We start from the raw sequence: 23,419 nt of genomic DNA, 5'->3' as shown, positions 1-23,419 counted from the left end.
GGGGAATGGGAAAGTTAATCAAAAAATCTCGCTTCTCGTCCTCAGGGGGAGTATTCCGGGGCCAGGGACGTTGGAGGGGTTTCCACGTGACTCCAGCTGGAACACCACTACAGAGCGTATCTGGGTGGGTTGGGCACACACCGTCGCGGCGGCCCCTGATGGCATCCACAAGGGTCCAAGACCCTCCTAAGGTGAGTACGGACGACAAGGACACAGCACAACACTTCAATAAAGCTTTGTGTATTTCCGTTTCAAGAGGTTCTTACTTGACTGTTGAACAGTGTTTCTTCTCTCTCCACAGCTCCTAGCCGTAGCAGAACTACGTATTTCAGCACCCGAACGACTAACAACCCAGCCGGCATCTGCAGCGTATATCCAACGCGATCAAACTTCACTCTGACAAGTAACTTCCGTCCTTTCGCCCGGACCAGCCCCGCACTCTTTCCGCCCGCTACCTAGCGGTCGCCGGATCAGCAGAGCCTGCGGACTCTTCGGAGGCTGGTCTTCGTTGTGCTGCCCAAGGCGGAAGTTGACTCGCCCGAAAATCGACCCTTTCAGTAACTTCTACCTTCTCTCTTTATATCCTCCTCCCAGGCGTGGCGAGCCTGGGAGGAGGATATAACAGCTGTGCCTTGTTTCAGCGAGTGCGGGGATTCCCGGGGAACCCTGAAGTGCCGGTGTCTGTACAAACCGGTCCGGGCGGAACCTCTTCACTCTCCTTTTGGTTCCGCCCCGCATAGTCACTCTGTGACAACTGTTTCCATTTTTTTTTCTCCTCAATGTTAAATACCCTTTTGCCATTAAGCACACAGTGACTTTAATTTATAAAATATATGCTTAAGTTTTAATACCTGTACAAAACAAATGTACACTCAACTTGTGTAAATTGTCATTCTATTTAATAGATTGTTCATGAATTGTCTTTAAATGCATTGTGATTTCGGTAACACTTTACAATAAAGTTCATTAGTTAACATTAGTTAATGTATTAACTAACTTGAACAAACCATAAGCAATACATTTGTTACAGTATTTATTCATCTTTGTTAATGTTAGTTAATAAAAATTTAAGCTTTAATTGCTTGTTCATGTTAGTTCAGAGTGCATTAACTAATGTTAACAAGATTTTAATAAAGTAATTGTTGAAATTAACATTAACAAAGATTAATAAAGGCTGTATAAGTGCAGTTCATTATTAGTTCATGTTAACTAATGTAGCTGGCTGGTGTTGGCTAATGAACCTTGTTGTGAAGTGTTGCCGTGATTTCTTTTCATCATTTCAGACACATGTAAAAGTTACTAAAAATTAATACTGCATATACTGTACAGTATCTATGCGTAAGGGAAATAACTTAAACAAAATGTTTAATGTATAGTGTAATTAAGAGTTTAGCTGTTTAATACAGAGATGCAATTTATTTATATATATTATTTATATATAAACGTATGTATGTTTATTAAAAAGTGAAAATGCTTAATGGAAATAATTAAATAACTAAATGGTTGAATGTAATGAGACATTTTAAATGTAAACTAAAGTTTTGCTGTCTAAAACAGAATAAAGAGATGTGATTTTAAGTAATTTTTATAGATTTATATTTCTGTATGATACAATTAATAAATAGTAAACTTTTATAATTTTCTAGATCGGTTATAATTTCTTATCAATAATAAATTACTCATAATAATAAAGAACCTTTAATGGTTCTAAATAGAACCATCTAACTTTGATTCAAAGAACCATTTGGGGTTCTTTTTAATGAACCCATTAAAGTGGTTCTATATTGAACCATTTAGGGGTTCCATATATGAAGCGGGTGATAGAACCATTTCTGGTTCGATATAGAACCATTTTTTTTAAGAGTGTAGAATGAAAAGGCCAATTTCATGTCATCCGGGAATAATTTTTACAGTATCCTTTCATAATGTCACCACAGTTGTTTGACAGTTTTCATCTAAAAAAATATGACCACCTGAGGAAGGTCCTTCAATGGCTAGTTTCATTCGATTTGATGGTGATTAAGTATAATGGCGATAATCATTTTTTTAAATTGATGAATTCCTCCAATTCTAATAATTTTTTTTCTTTTTCTCTCTTTCTCTCCTCTCATGTGCCGTTTTTGACTGACCAGATATTCTCGCAGTTTCAGGTAAGCACAGTTTTAATTCCTCCTGCATCGTTCGCTGATGGTTGATTTTGTTTTTTCTGGTTTTTAAAGATCTCCAATGTTTTTCTGAATGTTTGAGCGATAAGTTTATGGTGTTAAGTTCATTGGAATTTGCTTGTGATGAGCGCTGGCTCCTGTAAGCTCACGGCTGTGTGACGGCTGGTGCAGCTTTGAGATAAGATTGTTTGAAGGTCTGTTTAGACCCATCAGAGCATCAGCTAATGAGCCCCATTCAGAATACAGGACGACTTTTTCAGGATCTAAAATCCATCTTCTGGAAGCTTATTGTGCTTGTGGGTATATGTGTGGATTTGTTCAAGTCTACGTTGTGTATGTATTAAATGGGATTCTGTTATTTAAGGGACTCTGAGACCACTGGGTATGCTTGGCCAATATGAATGATGGTGGCCAGTACAAAGCACACATGCTCAGCTTTACAAATGCCAGAAGCAGACAGAACAAAATTACTCTGTCTGGCTAAAATCCAGTCCCTTGTTTGGAAATCACCTAGAGGACCCAAGTTTTATTGCTTAAAGTTTGTTCTTTCATGAAGTTTTTATTTAAGTATCAGATGTTTCTCTTAAAATTGCTACGATTGAGACAATTACTAAAATACATTAAGGCCCAGTTTCACAGACAAGGGTAAGCTTAAGCCAGGAATATGACTTAGGTGAAGTGGGATATTTAGGTCACTTTTAGAAAAAAGCATAACCGGTGTGCATCTTAATTCTTTCCACGGCAGTAATCTCTTCAATTAAAGGGGACATATCATGATAACATTTTTCTATGTTTAAGTGCTATAATTGGGTCCCCAATTCTTCTATTAACCCAGAAAATGTGAAAAAGATCAACCCAGTAACTTAGTTTTGGTAAACCATTCTCTGCAAGCATGTGAAAAAATAGATTATTGAAATATGGCTCCCTTGTGATGTCAGAAGGGGATACTACTGCCCCTTAATCTGCACTATCCAACCACGCCACTGCCATTTTGTGCAGAGATCAAGCTAATTTGCATTGAAAAGGACACACCCAAAAATGGCACATTTTTGCTCCCACCTAAAATGTGTCAATTTTAAAATGCTGTAGTAAATTATCTATATGATATTTTGAGCTAGAACTTCACATACGTACTCTGGAGACACCAAAAACTTATTTTACATCTTTAAAATGTGTTGTGAAATGTCCCCTTTAAGAGAAAAAAATTCCCTGCAAATAACGCTTTCCTGATGAGTTTTTACGGTAATCTGTAATTCCGGTTAGATGGTTAGATGACTCTTACCTTATTTATAAAAAAACTGAAGCAAAAACTAATTACATTTTTAACTGTGTATGTTTTGATAACCTTTCTGAATCTAATCTCTAATAAAAATAATTTACAAAAATGCAATTATCTCAGCTTTTTGTTAAATATTTTTGAAGAAACCTACCCATATTTGAGAGGTTATATAAAGATATATAGAATTAAACTTTTTTTTGAAAAGAGAGGGTCTGTTTTTTCATTTGATATATTTGTATGTTTATAGACGGTTTCAGCAGTAACAACATAAACACGCGCCTTTCGTGGTCATTACGTAACTTCCGGTAAACTCTGCGAAGAACAAATAACAACAAAGTCCTTTTAAAGTAGTTTATTTATATAACAAGCCAAATTAACAACACGTAGATTATATAGGAACCCAAAACATTTGTTATTTTCGACGAGGTATTTGTTTAAGAGTTCAGTTTCAGCAACTAGTCAGACCATTAAACAAATGGTAAAGTTCGGACCAGACGCTTATCACATCACCGCACGTGCGCCTGATGAAATGGTATATATATTTAAGAAAATTTTCCTTGAAGACATTTTGTGAAAATCACAAAAAACAATGGCGGGCAACTTTTAAAGAAAAAGGCAGGGCGGGAATGAGTTGAGGTCAAAACAATGACATTGACATATTTTAAAGGTGTAATGTGGGTTTAGTGGTGAGATTGCGAAATTGCAACCAACCTCAATTTCAAAACGCAAAGAGAAGCTACGGTAGCTGCCATAGGGGCGAAACGCGCTCTGTAGACAGTTTGTCCATTTAGGGCGGCGACTTCAATGCAAGGAGACCTGCAGTGTATGTAGATTAAAACAGCTCATTCTAAGGTAAGAAAAACAATACAGTTCATTATGATCGATCTTTATACACCACTGGTAATATAGTTATGTATACTACATAGCATTTCTGTCAAGATATCCTTCTAAAAGTCCCACATTGCAACCAAGTTATTTTCAGTTAACACCTCAAACATTTAGTTTGGGACTAGCCTTAAGCCTTGTCTGTGAAACCGGGCATAAGAGTATTGAGCTGTAAAATGTATGTAGATTGTATAGGTAAAATAATCTGGATTTTGATAAATTTGATTAGAAATGTTCATTAAAATCTTTAATAATATTGACTTGATTGCAAAGTTGGCAAATCTGAGCTCAGTTTGTGATATTATGAGATTTTTTCTGAAACTAATAAAGAGTGAGATTTATGGGTCTCTTTTTCAGGAGAAATATCTGACACCAAAGTAACATTTTGTTCATGTTTAAGTAGATATTAAAGGTAGAGATGATTACTTGGGTATTGAACTAATGGTTGTCAGGAGTTAGCGAAGGATAGACCTTAGTGGATGGGGCTCTAGAGGTAGAAAGTGAGTTACTGACGCTGGTTAGAGAGATGGAAATGTCTCAAAAGGCTTACTTGGCACAGTTCATTGGCTGTGGCACATTGGATTGATTTATAGTTTAGCCCCTATTCCTGTGGGACCTTTGGCCTGTTGGATTGTGTATGTTATGTGATGGGCTTTCTCCGTGCTTTTGAGGGTGGTGAGATGCTGGCCCACCCATAAAATGCTGTCTCATCCCTATAAATGTGTGTGCTACGGGGCTGACCAGATCAGCTACTTATCAGATTCAAAACCTGGTGTCAACTTGTTTACAAATGATTTTCAATATATTCTGTACTTTATTTGTATGAACAGCAAGCAAGCCTTGTGCACACGAAAATGTACACCCTTTAAAACTTCAAGAATGACATTATGCATGACACCACAAGCACACTTTGCTCCACAAACAAATGATTTCATATCTAATTTTGGTTTTGGGTTTTCTTATACACATTGTTTGACTATTATAAAACCACCTTCAATATTAAATTGGTGTTTTTTCGCTCCCTCTCTCGCTTTCCTCAAACCCTTAATTTTTCATATCTCTGGTGTCATCACTGTTTACCTACCTAATGTCTCATCATGGCAAGGACAGTCTTTTCCTTGAATGAAGAAAATGCAATAAATAAGAAAGAAGGACAGCACAGAGGTAACGCCAGGGAAGAAACGATACATCGGTGTAGCCCGAGGTGATTTTAACCATGTTCTTTACAAAGATCTCATATAATGGTCACCTGGGGCGAGCTGAGTAGCCGCACCAATTAAATTAGGTAGCAGCAGAACTACCGCACCCCCTGACTGCATCCTGTTTACCGGCGGTCCCCGCGGACCCTCTCTGCTCCGCTCTGCTGTGTACAATAATTGCATTTAGGACACCGACGCCTGGCAGAATATTCTAGCGAAAGGAGACAAATGAAAAAAATATACACCTGAGGGATGGTTCGACACGCTCTTCAGTATTACAAGCACAGACTACATTACCCATGAGGCCACACTGCTAGGATTATTGCATGGGGGGGATACTTGTAAAATGTGTTTACAGGGGAATCATAAGGTCATGGCAGAAAGTTTTAACAATGAAGTTTCTAATTACACGCATGCTTAGATGTCCCTGACCGTAGGGACGTCAAAAAAAACGAAACTAAATCTCGAAATTCAGAAGAGATACAGGATTTGGTTTTATATTTCTTTTTAATATCGCCAATGAGGCTTTTTAGCACAAAGGATGCATTGCATATGGAGATAGGATTACTGGAGAACTAATGCACATATTGATTGCGGGAAGGTTATTAATAATAGGTTAGATTTCATTACAAGCTATTGTTGCTTTTGCGACCCTTTCGCATGACCGTATTATAATGCGGCATTGTGAAACAGGTACCGTTTTCATGACAAGCTGTTGGAGTTTGACGCCGTCCAACAGTTTTGTCATACATCCACGACACGGTGTCGAGCGTTCTGTGAAGAGGACGCGATTAGAAATCTCTTTCCTGTGATCTCACGAGCACTTAGCATTTCTGAAGACTATCGGCCTCTGTTTGGCGCCAGCTTTCGCTTGGCGCGCAGCATAGATAAGTTAATTAAACTTAAATAATTAAAAAAGCAGCTGTGATGACCTGTGGTTTGAAAGGGCAAAAACATATGGCGGTAGACAACGTCCCGTCTCTCTGCTGCCTGTCCAGGTTGACGCCCTACTCCGACTTGCTTTGATGATGTCAGCCAGTGATGTGGCTGGGTGCCAGGGTGGCATTAGGTATGCTGGACAGGTGGCAGAGAGGGAGAGAGAGAGCGGACGCTGGCGCCGTAATGAGAGGCATGCCAACTGTTTGCCCGTCTGCCGCTGGGCACAGCTCTCTGGACCGTTAAATCACTCCCGTAAAGTTTGCGTTTCCTTTTTTCTTCAGTCTTGTCTGTCATAAAGGATTCATGCAGAGTTTGGAAAGTTTTGAAAGCTTGTTTGATTTAAGCTGTATCTTTGTAAGGTCAGAAATGTGCTTGGATTTCCAAAATGTTCTTGGGAAAAAAGTTTGTCAGAAGTTTATCTTAATGACTCATCAATTCCTAAATTACATTATGTGTAATATGTGTACATAAGGGTGCTGATTCCTCTATGCACCTTGGTCTTGCACCCAAAAGCTGGTTATTCTTGACTTCCCTTATCCTCTCTTTCAAGCTCTTCGCAACTTTTACACAGAATCTACTTATCATTCCTCACTGTTTTATTTCTAGTCACGTATTTTCTCTCTCTTTTGTCATTTTTGTCCTGTATGTGCCCATTACTTCCCTAGCAATTTCTGTGGTGACTTGGTCTGAACTTGACAGTTAGTGAATGACACAAAGTGACCGGGCCCCTCAGAAATCATGAGGTGTTAGACAGAATGATCTGGTAAGAGGATTTCCTGTTGTCAGGCTGTGATTTAGATGTCAGTAATTGTCAGTTAGGATTGGAGCTGAAAACTGCCCCGGTCTATACAGGACTCAACAATAAGGATGGCCACTGGTAAGAAGGGCCACTGTTTTGTCACTGCATTTTACATTTTGTTGATCTTGCACATTTGTATGTCTTGAACTTGTACATTTTTGGTGTAAAATATGTACACTGTATACAAGCCATTATATTTTGGTTGAGAAAACACCTCATACGAATGAGGGGAGTGCTTTATTGGCTTTTTCTTAAAGGGGACATATCATGAAAATCTGAATTTTCCATGTTTAAGTGCTATAATTGGGTCTCCAGTGCTTCTATCAGCCTAGATAATATGAAAAGAACAACCGAGTTACTGCATGTGAAAAATAGGTTATTGAAATTTGGCTCCCCTTGTGATGTCAAAAGGGGATCTTGTAATAATAATACTGCCCCTTAATCTTCACAATCCAACCATGGCACTGCCATTTAGTGCAGAGAGAAAGCGAAAAAATTATCTCCGGGTCTGGCGTTACCACTTTTAGCATAGCTTAGCATAATCTATTGAATCTGATTAGACCATTAGCATTGCGCTAATGACCATTTGCATCGCACTAAATAACCAATTAGTTTTAGTAGATATTTTTCCTATTAAAATTTGACTCTTCTGTAGTTACATTGTGTACAAATTAAAATTAGAGTTTTTTTAGGCTGATATGGCTAGGAACTATACTCTCATTCTGGCGTAATAATTAAGGACTTTGCTGCTGTAACATGGCTGCAGCAGGCGCAATGATATTACGCAGCACCTGAAAAGTCCCCTTGGTAACTTTCAATAGCAGCTGACTATTCTCGGGCACTGCGTAATATCACTGTGCCTGCTGCAGCCATGTTACGGCAGCAAAGTCCTTGATTATTATGCAAGAGTATAGTTCCTAGCCAAATCGGCCTAGAAAATCGCAACTTTTAATTTTCTGCCGGTTTTGGTACACGATGTAACTACAGAAGAATTCAATTTTAAATAGGAAAAATATTATCTTTGGTTATTTTAAGCACGATGCTAGTGGTCTAATCAGAGATCAGCTTAATGGATTCCAAAATGGTAAAAATCATGTTTAAATGTTTAAAGGAGTAGTCAATTTTCTTAAAAGAAAAATCCAGATCATTTACTCACCACCATGTCATCCAAAATGTTGATGTCTTTCTTTGTTCAGTCGATAAGAAATTATGTTTTTTGAGGAAAACATTGCAGGATTTTTCTCATTTTAATAGACTTTAATAGAGCCCAACACTTAATACTTAACTCAACACTTAACAGTTTTTTTCAACGTGTTACATATATAAAACGCACATTTGTGGACCGTTGTAAACAATAAACTGACACAAAGACATTAATTAGTATCAGTTGAAATACAACAATGTAGGAACGGTCCTCTTTCAAGACGCTTGTAAACACTGGGGCAGAGTTTTGCGTTCGTCTTCTGTGACCTCTTGACGTCATGACGTATTGCGTGGGGTCAGCTGGCGCATCACGACCGGATCTACATGACGAGAAGTTGTGCTTTAAAAGTGTATATTTGTTATTTTTATTGTCAAAAATGACAATCATTTTGCTAGATAAGACCCTTATGCCTCGTTTGGGATCGTTTATAGTCCTTTGAAACTACGTTGAGAAAACTGTTAAGTGTTGAGTTAAGTGTTAATTGTTGGGCTCTATTAAAGTCCATTAAAAAATCCTGCAATGTTTTCCTCAAAAAACATAATTTCTTCTCGACTGAACAAAGAAAGACATCAACATTTTGGATGACATGGTGGTGAGTAAATTATCTGGATTTTTCTTTTAAGAAAATGGACTAATCCTTTAAGTAATCACTGGCAATAGTACATTTTAAAGGGATAGTTCACCCCAAAATGACATAATTTACTCACCATCAAATTGTTCCAACACAAATATAGAAATTTCAAGGATTTTCTTTTTGTAATCAAGCACCATTGACTTGTAGCTGTTTGGCTACAAACATTTTAATTTCCATTTAACTTATCTAGAAGGCATTGATATCCTTATCTCTTATCAAATTGTCTTCCTCTCTGTCATTGTTAAACCAAACATTGTGTCCCATCTCTGATAAATACAGTGTGACATCTTATCATATCAGATCCATATTTAATCAGGATACAAAAACAGATAATTAGGGTGATTATGAGTCAGTCTGATCAGATCTAATTGTTTCTGATAAACGGCTTCCTCTCTGCTCTGAATTGCGGTTCATTACAGTGACAGTGACCGAAAGTTACGGGAACGGATTGGCGGAATGTGGACTCATCACGTCTAATAGTGGACGACGGCTATAATTAACCCAACACTCGGTCCCATAGTCGCAATCTCCTGCAAACAAAGCCACGGCAGGGCCTTTTAATGCATGTTTGTATTTAACCCAGATTAGGTTGGAGAGTCATGCAATCACATTTGAATAAATGTCTCATTACGGATAATAGTATTGGCTTATGGTCGCATGTTATTGTCAGAAATCGTTTCGGGTTAAGACGATTACACAGCCGCGGGACGCTGGAGGAATATATATGCTGATTGCTACGACCTTGCGGTTCTGTTATGTAGCACACAGGCCAAATAGTAAAAACTTAGTTTAGTTATTAGCTTAGTATCAATAAATGATCCATTTTTATTGTCTGTTTGGATATCAACAAAATGGGTAAGTTAAACTAATTGATTAAAAATCTAAAATGGCTATGGTTATTGAGCTATTGGTCCATTTCAAATCCCTGTGCTATGGGGATGATAAAAAATTCAATAAAGTCTTTCCAAGAAAATAAACAAGCATCAGTGAACAACTTAAGCTAATTATGTGCTCATTCACATATACCCAATGGTTTTTCAAATGCTCTCATTGGAGAATTGTGAACTTTAAGACGGTCATTGAGCAATGAATGTTGTGTATTTGCAATTTTGGCTTTGTGGAAAGCAACTATTGTAATATGTATTGTTTTAGAAATTACTTCCCCTACTTCTGCTTTATTTCGTTTTTTATTCATGTTCGCACTGCCTTGGATGTGTTTTTATCCAAAACCGCTTACTTTTTTTAAATAGTGTTTCTCGTTTCATGTGATCTCTCAAAAGTTCAGACATGCTTGATAAAAAGATAACTTCATACTTTCTCCTTCAAGCTTGACTTTCTGTCCTATAAAAACATAGACCACTGGATGTTTTATTTCACCTTCAGCCTCCCATTACCCCTGGCCAACATCATTATTTGCGCCAACACCAAAATCCGCGAACACTTCTTTCCTGAATGTCGCCGAACTCGGGTACAGGACAAATACCCAATAATTGTAACAAAGTAGAAAATCAATAAAGGTTGCTGAGGGGATGAAAAAGGTTGTAAATCGATAAAGCAGAGAGGTTAGGGTCTCGGAGGGCATTTACATGGTACAGAGCGTTCGCTGGCCGGTTGATATCACCTTTCCACTTAATTGGCTATTGACATTAAAAGCGTGCGTCCGCTGCATATTTCCCCAGTGAGTTCGACAGATGAGTTTGGAGAGCTTTTATGAGTATATTTTTCATTATGTATGTCCTGCCCTCACACTGAGCAGGCAACTGAAGGATACATCACCGTCAGGCAGGTCATAAACCTCTGCTTACAATTCGGTGGTGTATTTGACACAGCACAAGGTTGATCGTTCTGTTTTTCTGTGTTATGTCGTACAGTCGGCCTGGTTTGTGGAGCCGAAAATTGAATGGATATCCAGAGGATAAGATTTTAAACATACGACAATGGCAGGCCGTGGGGTAGCGAGTGTGCGTTGAGGCATATGAAGCATTGGCTGGTTCGAAAGAATATTGTCCCAGCTCATTCTGCAAGGCCGATAAAGTTAAAAACTTACTGGTTTATGTGAAACAGTCGGCTGAATTTACTCTGATACACTTTACCGCACATGCCCACTTGGAGCCGTGTAGGTGTTTTCAAGTGAAGCTGAGTGTCAGGATTATGCAGGGGATTGTGGGATATATAATGGTGCTAGAAAATAGTGCACTGAAATTTGTACTTTATGCAAATGAGAGGTGAAAGCCCCAATCACTGTGGGGTACATAGTGACATATGTCATATAAAGTTTTTCTGGTAAAATTAGTACTTAATATGTACATGCAACAATTTCAATTGATGTTAGGGATTACCATTTCGTACTTTCATTGTAACTGAGATGTGGTCACTAAACAAAACTGTATTAAATTCAAACCAATTTTTTTTCCATTTTTTGCACAAATACTGTATAATGAAGTCATTATAGATTTTACAGACACGCCTCTTCAATCCTCTATCAGCACATTCTCATGGGTAGTTTGTATAAATTTGTACAATATTATAATATGTTACTACGCTCGCCTTTTGTCCCAGTGATGTTGGGTTTAGGACTTGGTTTAAATTAAAATGGCTACTTAAAATAGGTACGAAATCCAATGAGATGGCATGTTAGCCTATGCTTAGTGAACACAAATGGTTAGTTGTACTTTTGTTTCCAGAGCTTAAAACCTAAAACTTTGAAAAGGACTTTATAATGTTGAGAACATACAGTAATATCACCTGCAGTTGCTATGAGACACCAGGCCTGTGTGCTGGTTAAAGGCCAAGTCACATACAAAAAACCCTCCTCATGTCATGATCTCTATTTTAATGACCTTCAAAATGTCAATTAATATGTCTCGAACCATCTCCGAGTCCTCAACAGTCTGCTCAGTCTTCTGTACTATTATAGATCTTGGGAAGTCAATAGGTGACAGTTGAGTTTAGCTGTGCTAGTGTACACTTAAGAATGTTTTTGGAAATACATTTTTATTTGTTTACATTACATTTATGCATTTAATGGATGGATCCACAACAGCTTATAGCATACCTTTTTTATAAGTACATAAAAACATGCTTTCCTTGGGAATTGAACCTATGATTGTGGCATTGTTGGCATCATGTTCTACTGGAGGGGTAAAATTTATATTTAAACACAGAACTTCCAACAAACATGTTCCCTCAAGCTTTTGTGGCTTGATTTTATAATGCCATGACAGCCATTTTGCGTAATGGACCACAGATGGAAATTCATTAATAGCTTTCTCAGTAGTCAACAGTCATATCATCAGTAAAAACCCCTACAAACAGCTTTCTGCTTAGCTCAGTCATTATTCAGTTTTATGTTAGACTTTGTTTCCCTTTTTTTAAGATCCCGTTTTGAAACTTTGATTGTGTTTATGGTGCGCTATATGACATGTGTTCATGTTTCATGTGTAAAAAATGCAATATTTTCACACAATTTACTTCTCTATAGTGCTGTTTTCACTGTCCTTAAAACAAGCTGATGCCTTTCTTATTTTATGAAGTCCCTCCTTTAGAAATACGTAACAAGTTATGATTGTGTAGCTGGTTTAGTGTGTTGTGATTCATAAGCAGCTTAGCTTAGCTGGCGACTCGCATATTCCTGAGGTAAGTCAAAAACTCTTATATTGACATCATACAGTATCTAGAAAGTAGACGGCTGTAGTCCAAACCGTCCCTTCGCTGTAGTCCTTGAAAAGCGAATTCTGTTAAAGAAAATATATCCCTTGGCAAGAACTTTGAGCTTCATAATTTTACCGACATTATTTATGCTCCAACAGCATCCTTACACACCAACTAAAGATTGAAAAATGCGGCTTTAAGAAAAAAGCTTAGACATATTCTAACTTTTTAAGTGTAGACTTTTAGTATTGAATGTATATTTCTTTTAGAACTGTTTAAATTAAATGTTGGCATTGAAGGTGTTAATGTCTTTATATAGACAAAAGAATATTACATAAAAATCTGTTACCTTAGCATGGACTCTTTGTTTGGCAAAAATCTTGTAAAGATAAAACTTTTTTACTGTCTCTTATTTTAAAATGTGAATATGTGTGCACTGTTAGACCTTTTATTGTATAAACACTTTAAAAAAAATGGTGCTATATAGCACCAAAAGTGGTTCTTTGCTCGTAATCATAGAAGAACCGTTTTTAGTGCCATATAGCACCGGTGAAGCACCAGTGAAGAACCATATGGGGGCCATATAGCACAACTATAGCACCTGTATATGACACATATGGTTCTACATAGCACTATGTGGTTCTACACAGGTGCTTCACCTGTGCTATATGGCACTAAAAACGGTTCTTCTATGATTATGAGCAAAGAACCACTTTTGGTGCTATATAGCACCGTTTGTTTTTAGAGTGTATGCGGTAACTTACTGGCAACGTGTTGCCAGTGAGTTACTGTTACTGCCCCATTACAGTACCATAACTGTACATGTTTTTTACAGTATGATGCCCTTACCGCAGTTCCATTTTACAGTATAATTTATTTTTCCATTTTATATGCTTCTATAACACTCTTTTATTTAACTACAGTAGCACAACTGCTTTTGTTTTACAGCAGTCTACCGCAACTTCAAAAAATTAATTACAGTTAATCACTGTAAATTAAATGTTGATACCCATAATGCAATGCATATTACAGTAATGAACTGGAAAAGAAAATGATGGTATTTTACTGGGCATTTTGTGGTAAGTAACTGTAGAAATTACAGTCTAACAGTGTGATCTCTGTCCATATGAGAACCTGCCCACTGAATATGGTTTTCTGCCTGTTGTCCAATTTTGAATTTGAAAGGTTTTTTTCACATTTTAGTTAACACCCAGGCTTTGACGTTATCGGCCCCGATAACACCTTGCTTTTTCTTATCAGTGCAAAAGAGACTCAAAGTATCCTGTTGATTTTTGATGACAAGTTCATGTGATTCAAGGAAACTCAGTGATCAATTAAAAATTAAATTCTCTTAAATTAAACTCAAAAACATTTTTGAACCTTTTTATTACTATTTTTTTTACCAAAAATACAAAACAGAAAAGTAGTTTTTTTCTAGTTTTTATTTTAGTAGTTGCTCCTTTTTTCACTATGGTTTACACTACTGTTCAGCAATAAAAACACGTAATCAATATTTTACTCACAACGATACAAATTTAAAACACTTTTGCTGAAAAGCTTCATTTATTAGAATAGGTCATGTGAAACAAAAGGTTAGTTGCACATATACCATTTGGAAACAGTTAAACAGTTATTTCTGCTGTGGAAGACATAGCAATCTAATAAGTATGTGTTTGAATAAAATCATTTATTAAATTATATCCTGCTCAGAAAAATGAATTTACTGAAGTAACATGTATTTCATTTAACAACTTATTTAAGAATATTTTTCTCACAGATCCATTGTATAGCTTTATTACATATGGCATCATTCCACCCTGATGGAAAAGATTCAGCACAGTTCTCTGCTGTACCACCATTGGGTTCTCCAGACTTCCAGAAGCTAAAACAACAGATCATCATTAAATCTTCAGTGTTGTTTTCTCTGTGAAAATCATTTATATTATTGGATAATAATCAGTTAAATTTAGTGATTTCTCACCTAGAGTTCAGTGTGTTGCCATCAACCCATTTCCATTTGCCCTCTACATCACTGTCAGACAAACCAATCCAATGTCTGTTCTTAGAAAACAGCTTCATAAAATCCTGAGAAGATGAAGAACACATTTAAATTAAAACACACAGTGTTTTTATCTGGCTTGTTTCACCAACAGCAGCTACAAAACTTCGCACTTGTTCCTCTTTGTTGTTAATGATGATCAGATCTGCTCCTCTCTCTCTACAGTATCTTCTGCTCTCAGTCCAGCTCTTCTGCTCAGATGAAATGAAGTACAAACTGAATTGATAGTAAATCCATCCATCTGTAAAAAAGTTAGGGTTACCAACCACACTGTATGTTTTTGTTTTTTGATGGTTTTTACAAAAACATTTATTTTTGTACTACACTTTTTCTTTTCATAAAGTCTTGGTTTGACTACCTGCTTCACTTAAAGTCTTCCTCAGTTCATTTTTGGTCTTGTGGCATTGGTGATTGTTTGTATTGATGAGGACACACAGCACTATGACTACAGTCAGTAGAAGAACACACAGCAGCACCAAACACACTGTAACTGATCTGGAACTTATCATCTTTGTAGACTCGTGTCCTGTAGATGATCGACATCAAGTTAAACTTGTTATTTTCTTTTCCACTGCATTTCTGTTTTATTTTTCAAGCAATTAAATGAATGGCATTACCTGTAGACTGAAGTGGTTGTTGTCTATTTGAACTGAAGTCATCCAGGGTACTGTTGTCATCTTCATTCTGACGTTTCATTTCTATTCTCTCACTGTCCATTCTCTTATTTCCAGACATTTTTAGCAGTCTATCGCTAGTAAACTGTGCTGAATGATCTTCCTGCGTAGATCTTTGGTCTCTGGTCTTTTCTGCGTTTTGATTTTGTTTTTATATTTGCTTAAAATAAAACCACAGAATGGAAATGATCTCAGGTCAGAGCCCAAGTCATGTGACCAATAAGATCCAAAATAATTAGATATGGACAATGTAGCTGTTGTGTGCTGCATGTTTCTTTGTGCCATTAGCACAACATACAATTGCAAGAATAATGTTTTTTATAAAGTGTTTATTCAGTGGATCATTGGCCAGTTAACAGATATTAGTAATGTGCTAAACTCTTGTGCAATTTGAGCAATGTTTTATTTGGAAAAAACGCTGCCAAATGCAAAAGACTTCCCTAAAATTTAATTTGCTTAAGCTTATGGCATATGGGCAGAGTCTTATAAAAAAGAAAAACAACTTTTTGAATGAGGAAATAGCATCAGAATTGGCTGTTAGAAGAAGTGTGAAATTTAAGATCATGTGACATCCAATAAGTACAAGAAAAGATGCACATGTAGTGATGCACATACTGTAAATCCTCACACACTCATTTCCTGAAGACGTGATGATGTAAAATGTTCATATTATTCATTTTTTGTTCAATTTTTACATTTGACATGTAATGTTTACAAAAGATAATATAATATATATTAACAATAAACAGCTGTCTTATAAATGGGGAAAAGTGTAATAGAGACAGAGCGCAGCGCGTCATAACCTGAAAACCACGCCCACCGGGGGGGAAAGCAATCCAACCGTCTCCATTGACTTTGCATTGCGAGAAGCCGCCTCCTTGTCATTTCTGGCTTATAACAAAAAACTGAATAATGCCTGAAAGCTGCTGTGTGACAATATGTACAGCTAACAAGCCAAAGAACCCAGAAATAAGTTTTTATAAGCTGTCGAGCCGTAAAACCCAGCTTTTAAGGAGAATAAAGTGGATCTTTGGCTTGTTAGCTGTACATATTGTCACACAGCAGCTTTTAGGCATTATTCAGTTTTTTGTTATAAGCCAGAAATGACAAGGAGGCGGCTTCTCGCAATACAAAGTCAATGGAGACGGTTGGATCGCTTTCCCCCCCGGTGGGCGTGGTTTTCAAATTTGCATAACTGCACTCTGTCTCTATAGGGCTTATTCGCAAACACCGGAAGTCGCTAGCCGCGGCCATCTTGTTGACATGACATCTGTCCTGCCCCTAGCCGCACGTAGATTTGAGTCGAGGGGAGCAGTAGCCTAATGGCTTAATCTCGTCTGTATTAAGAGAAGATGAGCTTGATTATTGTGGAACAATATCAAATAGACCCAAAAGCCTTAAGTAAAGATCCGTCCTTATTGCCAGCCGTAACTTATCCTGAGATTTATAACTATATCGTTCATACAGTATCCGCATTCATCATACAAGCACTGAAGGGCCGTTCACATTATAACGATAACTATAACGATAACTATATCATCGTCCACATCACCAAACAATACGTTTATGCTAATTCGCTCACGGCACTCGCGCAAATCACTTGCCTTTAATATTGCTTGTAATAAAAACTTTTGCAGATGTCCTCAACAATCTAATAGTTTGTGTAATCTCTTACCTTTTGGCATAACAGTTAGTTAATGTAATAGATTAAAAAGCATTACGTAGTCAATTTTCACAGCAACTGGAGGTAATCTAATGTTATAGACCTCAGCAATGAGCTCACTGTCATTTTAAGTGCTCGTGCACTTGAAGTTCAAACAGATTTTAATGCTATCAATGGTTTATCCTTCATCAGGTGGGAAAAATCGCTCAGAAAGTGATCCCAATGATGTCGTTCATTGTATCTGTATCGTTATAGTTTTGGTGTGAGCTCCGCTATTCTGTTTAATATAAAACGATTTTCAAAACTATGTGAACGGCCAGACCTATTATTATGTTCATATAAGTTATTCATACTAATTTAACTGTCTCAATTTATGGCAGCTTATTTGAAAGAGCAGTTTCAGCCACTGCTTACAGCTAACCATATGTGATCAAATTATGGGGACAGACTTTGCTGTGAGCATATATCCCTAACGTTACCTGGGGTAAAATGATGGGGACAGACTTTGCTGTTGGGAGTCTCTCCTTCGCTGGTTCAACTCCTCTGTCTCCTTTCATGTTTTCTGACAGTCGGTATCGCATAAAAACTAATTCCGGGTTCTTTTTGCTGTTGTTAGAACATCCGTGTATTAAACCACACACCATCGCGCGGTTTAAAAAAAATTACACCGATAATACCATGCATAATACCCACGCTGCCTCGCTTGTCAATTGACAGACTGACAGTTTTATGTCAACAATATGGCCGCCGCGAACATTGATGACGTAGATCGAATAAGCCCTATAGTGCTCAGTACGGCCTCTCTAGTCCCGCCTTCCAATAAAAAGAGCCAATCGTCAATGGTTAAAGACGATGAAGATTCTCTAATTCTGTTCAAAACGTCTGTTCAAAGTACTTGCCAGTCTTGGTGCATGTGCAGTAGTTGAAAAAAGTATGTTGTTTTGACCTTAGCCAGTGATTTTAAAGATATCTGTTCTCCACTATTCAAGTATAGATCAGACTTGGTCTTGTACGACTGAAATGGCTGCCTGGAGGCGTTGCAAAATTCTTCCTTATATGGACTTTTAGTAACACTATAGGCATACGACATGACCAACTCATGTATAAAAAACCTTAAGTGAGAAAACAGCATCTCAGTTCTGTTTCCGCATTGCTCTACTTCTTTGTATTCTTTTTAAATCGCTGCTAACACATTAAAATGAAACGGTCAATGTGTGAAATCTGAGATCATGTGACATCAAACAAGTGCAAGAAAATATATGCATGTAGTAATGAACGTACACAAACCGCATTAAACAATATTTTGATTTTTTTATGATATGATCATTACATTCATGTAGTTGTATATCTGTGAATTTGAATGCATGTGTCAGGAGACACCAATCAGCTTGTTTAAACTTTTGTAGTCACCGTTTTTAACAAATTACAGAAACAGAGTTGCCAAACACATGTGATTCGTGTCAGTAGTAGCTCCTTTTAAAATAATACTGTATAAACTACAGCCGGATCACAGCATACCAGTTACTATATATGTTACTCACATTGATCCACAACATCAAACACACACAACTAAAAACAATTGTATTAAAAACACATTTACTGAATAGCATCATTTATTAGAATATATTCATTTAAACAAAATGTTATTTGCATCACAGTATAGAAATGGTTAAACAGAAGTTTTGCTATGGTAGATATATTACATGACTATGTTTAACTTAAATCATTTTAATACATTTTAATCTGCTCAGGTAGATTGAATCTTAATTGAAGTTATTTGTGTTCACCCATAAAAGTTTTCGCATGTTCACAAATTACTGAATTAACATGTATTTTATTTAACAACTCATTTTAAATTGTTCTTTTCACAGATGTATTTATAAGCATTACTGCATGGAAAATCAGCCCAACCTGATGAACGTATCAGAGCACAGTTCTCTGTTGTACCACCATTGGGTTCTGTAGACCCCCAGAAGCTGAAACAACAGATCATCATTAGATCTTCAGTGTTGTTTTCTGTGTGATATGATACTGACTGTGAGAATCATTTATTGGATAATAATCAGTTAAATTTAGTGATTTATCACCTAGTGGTCAGTGTGCTGCCATCAACCCATTTCCATCTGCCCTCCTCATCACTGTCAGTCAGACCGATCCAGTTGTATTCTGTACCAGACATTATCTGAACAAAATCCTAAGAAAAACAATTACACAACTGCATATACTGTACTTATACTACACCCCCCCCCCCCACACACACACACAGTATCTTTCACTCACTTTTTCCGCTTCGTTGTTAATGATGATCTGATCTGCTCCTCTATCTGTGCAGTATCTTCTGCTGTCACTCCAACTCTTATTCTCAGATGAAAATAAGTACAAACTGGACTGATAGTAAATCCATTCATCTGTAAACACAACCAGGCAACCAGTTAATTTGAATCTTTGTTTCCGACTACAGTGAACTAACTTATAGTGCTGTTCAGTATACAAAAATTTACTATATTTTTTATATTAAATGTGTGTGTTGTATTTCTATATTACCATTCAAACGTGTCCGTAGCTCATTTTTCTCCTGATTCAGTTGTTCACTTAGTTTAGTAATATTTTTGTACTTGGCTATTAATTCATCTCTCTCTTCTGTGATGTTGGTATATTTGGTTAGTAGCTGGTCTCTCTCTTCTGTGATGTTTTTGGTCTTGATGTTAAACTGTTGATTGTTTGTATTGATGAGGACACACAGCACTATGACTGCAGTCAGTAGAAGAACACACAGCAGCACCAAACACACTGAAACTGATCTGTAACTTCTCATCGTCACACGTTCACCTTCTAAAGACGACAGACATAGAGCAGTGATATTAAGGTTCAGCTTTGCATATCATTCCATTATACTAATTTTAGTGCAAATTAATGAAAGGCATTACCTGTAGACTGAAGTGTTTTTTGTCTGCTTGTATTGACGTCTGTCTGTGTCCTGAAGTCATCTGTGTTCTCATAGACATTATCCATTTTCTATACCCTAAATCTCAGTCTTAAGCACACGTGTTCTTTTCTGCTCTTTGACTTTGTATTTAACACTGGTGAAAATAACACATCAGAACGCAAATACTGAGATCAATGTGTGAAGACCAAAACTCATGTGACCAAAAAGATGATAAATAGTTTTTTTATATAGTGACGTGAGGTGCTAATAGCTTGTTGGTTTCAGTGATCTTAAAGTGATACGTGTGAAATTGGCTTTATATTGCTCTGCATTTTTACAGTCAGACCAATCCCAGGCTATTTGACCAATGTTTATTTGCATTTCATTATGTTTATGGCCTATGAATCCTTGTTAGAGAGATATAGTGGAGTGCAGCCAGAAAATAATGAATGAAAGGAAGAATGTGATTGGATTCTGTGATTGGATTCAAGACACATCTGGAGGACCAATGAACAAAAGAACTACACATAACTACAAACATGGACAACAGAACGTCAAAAAAAGAGACATGGGCTGGGGAAAAACACAAGACAGGACTGTAATAGATATTTGCAAAAACACAATATGAAAACTTTAAACAGAAGTTTTGCTGTGGTAGATACTGTAACACTCTCTAATGTATGTGCTTGACTTAATTGGCTTCATACATTTTAAAATATCAAACTAAGACTAGACACAGCTGCACCCAGTATGCAATATGCATGCTTGTTGTTCAACTGCAGCAATATGGTTACACACTTATAATTTCTAATTAAACACATAAAAATGACTTGTGAGTTGAATGAAAATATTATTAAAATGATTAAGTAACAAGAAATTTCTAAAACTCTTGAGCAAGTATGCATGTTTGTGTATACAATGCAATAAAAACCGACACTGACACCTAATAACATGCTAATGCTATAGCCTGTATGAAGAAGTTCAAAGACATTTCACTAACATTCACTTTTGATGAGAAGTAAATTAGAAGAACACACAGCAGCACCAAACACACTGCATCTAATCTGGAACTTCTCATCCTTACATTCTCACTCCCTGAAGATGACAGACATAGAGCAGTAATATTAAGGTTTAGCTTTGTTTATCACTCCTTTATACTCATTTAGCAAATAAATGAAAGTCATTACCTGTAGACTGAAGTGGTTTTTGTCTGTTTGTATTGATGTCTGTCTGTGTTCTGTAGTCCCTTACGTTCTCATAGATCATCTCCATTTTCTCTGTCCATACCCTAAATTTCAGACTTAAGCACCCGTGGGTTAATGTTCTTGTTTTGTAGATCTTTGTATGTTGCTCTGCTCTTCTTTGCTATTTGGACTCTATTTTTAACACTCGTGAGAATGACACCCCAGAATGCAACTGAACTGAGATCAATGTGTGAATAGCAAAACTCCACCAATAAGATCATAAGTTGTTTTTTAATAGTGATGTGAGGTGATAATAGCTGGTTGGTTTCAGTGGTCTTAAAGTGACAGGTGTGACATTTGGTGTGAAATTTGTGAAGAGTAACCCCTGTGGGACCAATGTTTATTTGCTTCTCATTATGTGACCTATGAGTTCTTGTTAGAGAGATATAGTAAAGAGCAGGCACACTCAGAAAAAAGGGTACAAGAAGGTACAAAAGTTGACACAGTCAACTCTGGGGTTGTACCTTAAAGCAACACCAAAGAGTTTTTTTTTACCTTACATTAACGTTTCCAAAATAGCTTCAGTCGTTCATCCACTCAAAACAGGGTGAACGTCACTTTCACATTCGCTTTGCAGTCCTCTATCGGCCAAAACCGCATTAAAGAAGTTTCCAACCGTCGGGTCGCGGTCCTGTAGTCCGAGTGAAAACTACAAAAACTTGAATTACAAAGCCAGCTTTGCTGCAGTAGGCTAAATTATTTACGACAGTGGTAATGGACAATTCCGCTTCCAACCTGTAGGGGGCACAAAGAGCAAAAACAGACCCTCTGCTTTCAAACAAAAAAAAAGTTTCATCCTACCTTATCAGCTTTTAAAGGTAGGTTTCTGCAAAAACACCACATTCTGAGCAAAAAGCAGAGATAATTCAATTTCTGCGACGGACCCCCCATAGAGATCCAATTCAAAGCGATCTTCAAAACAGACACGGACATGCAGCTGCTTGCCATAGGGCAATACTTCCGGTTTTAAAAAGTTGCGGAAGGGTGGTGAATAGCGGTATTGCGAAAAGACGGAAATACTCGTCATTGGCGGGGAAGCGTTTTCTATTGATTGACGAGATATCTCGTCAATGGCGGGGAAAGAGTTAAGCATGTCACACTTTCACTTTTTATTTCCACTACCTTTTTAGCAAGGTGGTAAATGTATACCTGTAGACAGAAGTGGTTGTCTATTAGTAGTCATCTTTATTCTTATACGGTAGATCTCCACCATCATCTCCAAACTCTTCCTAACATCCCTTAAATCTTATTAAGCACATTGTGATAGATAACATTTCAGGTCTTTTATAAACAAACATACATTTATGACCATGTTGTAATAATAAATGTTCTCGCTGTGTATTCATTTGTTGTTGCAGTTCTTCAGAGGGTCTGTTCTTTCATTTGATATATTGTATGTTTATATATTTCTAAAATATTTTCTGAAAGGCATTAAACTTTTGTGAAAATCATAAAAATGCTGGCACTGGCTGGCAACTTTAAAAAAAGGCTGGCGAGGAAGGAGTTAATTTCTATAATCAAGTCTATAGCTCTCCAGACTTGGTCTGTGCTGAATAGCTCTGCTATGAACGTTTGTGTCATCTGTCCACATGAGAACCTGTCCATTGAAACAACAAACTGTGGTTGGTGTGTTTACATACACACATCAAGTCTTATCATATTCTTATCTATTTTATTTCAAAAGGTTATGCATATCTGTATTTGCATTCTTTCATTTGTCAAATGTTAGTGAGCTGTGGTGAATGTGACACATAGCAGTCTGACGCAGCTTCCGTTGCTCTCATTAGTCAATTTCTGTGGTTCTCTCACCACTATCCTTTGAGTTTTGACTTTTGGTGCAAACACCCTTTAGTCCCCGATCAGACAGAACGCATTTTAACATCGCTCTGCCTTTTTTAATTAACTTTGTTTTGACTGATTGCTATCAAACTTTAAAAAGTGGGTGCTTGCTCTGACCTTGATCGAAGGTGAGAGGTGCACAAACACGCAGGAGACAGTGAGTGAGTGCAAACTCCAGTTGTTACAAGCAACTGTAAGCTTTTGTCATCACAACGAAAGGACCGCCTCTCCCTTCACACGATTGGACAATGGTATTAAA

At 37.1% G+C, this 23,419-nt stretch overlaps 2 protein-coding genes and 1 long non-coding RNA gene across 7 annotated transcripts in view; 2 read left to right on the top strand and 1 right to left on the bottom strand.

The window, feature by feature from the left end:
* cadm2a (cell adhesion molecule 2a) overlaps window positions 1-23,419 on the top strand; it is a 670,454-nt gene that overhangs the window by 238,877 nt on the left and 408,158 nt on the right. For all 5 annotated transcript variants that reach the window (XM_055208561.2, XM_055208557.2, XM_055208559.2 and 2 more), the window contains exon 2: window positions 2,133-2,150. In XM_055208561.2, coding sequence (XP_055064536.1) covers window positions 2,133-2,150 — 18 coding nt within the window. The remainder of the gene's footprint in view (window positions 1-2,132; window positions 2,151-23,419) is intronic.
* On the top strand, window positions 50-1,578 carry LOC141369059 (uncharacterized). Its single transcript, XR_012372594.1, has 2 exons — window positions 50-191; window positions 302-1,578. It is a non-coding gene; the product is annotated as an uncharacterized lncRNA (long non-coding RNA).
* Window positions 18,606-20,163, bottom strand: LOC129446155 (uncharacterized). Its single transcript, XM_073874672.1, has 4 exons — window positions 20,079-20,163; window positions 19,705-19,983; window positions 19,432-19,559; window positions 18,606-19,345 (listed from the first exon to the last, which is right to left on the bottom strand). The coding sequence occupies exons 1-4, from the start codon at window positions 20,161-20,163 to the stop codon at window positions 19,235-19,237; spliced, it is 603 nt and encodes a 200-aa protein (XP_073730773.1). The 3' UTR covers window positions 18,606-19,234.

Source organism: Misgurnus anguillicaudatus, chromosome 12 (assembly GCF_027580225.2).
Source record: "Misgurnus anguillicaudatus chromosome 12, ASM2758022v2, whole genome shotgun sequence".
Classification (NCBI taxonomy): Eukaryota; Metazoa; Chordata; class Actinopteri; order Cypriniformes; family Cobitidae; genus Misgurnus; species Misgurnus anguillicaudatus.
Note: the sequence above shows the minus strand (reverse complement) of the source record. Positions and strands in the feature narration are given on the sequence as shown.

What these genes read in the sequence shown, in the direction of transcription:
- LOC129446155 (XM_073874672.1), bottom strand. Translation starts at nt 20,163, where the DNA reads ATGGATAATGTCTATGAGAACACAGATGACTTCAGGACACAGACAGAC. An exon ending in AAAAACACTTCAGTCTACAG is followed by an intron (nt 19,984 to 20,078) that starts GTAATGCCTTTC and finishes TGTCGTCTTTAG; the next exon opens with AAGGTGAACGTGTGACGATG. An exon ending in GAAAAATGAGCTACGGACAC is followed by an intron (nt 19,560 to 19,704) that starts GTTTGAATGGTA and finishes TTGTGTTTACAG; the next exon opens with ATGAATGGATTTACTATCAG.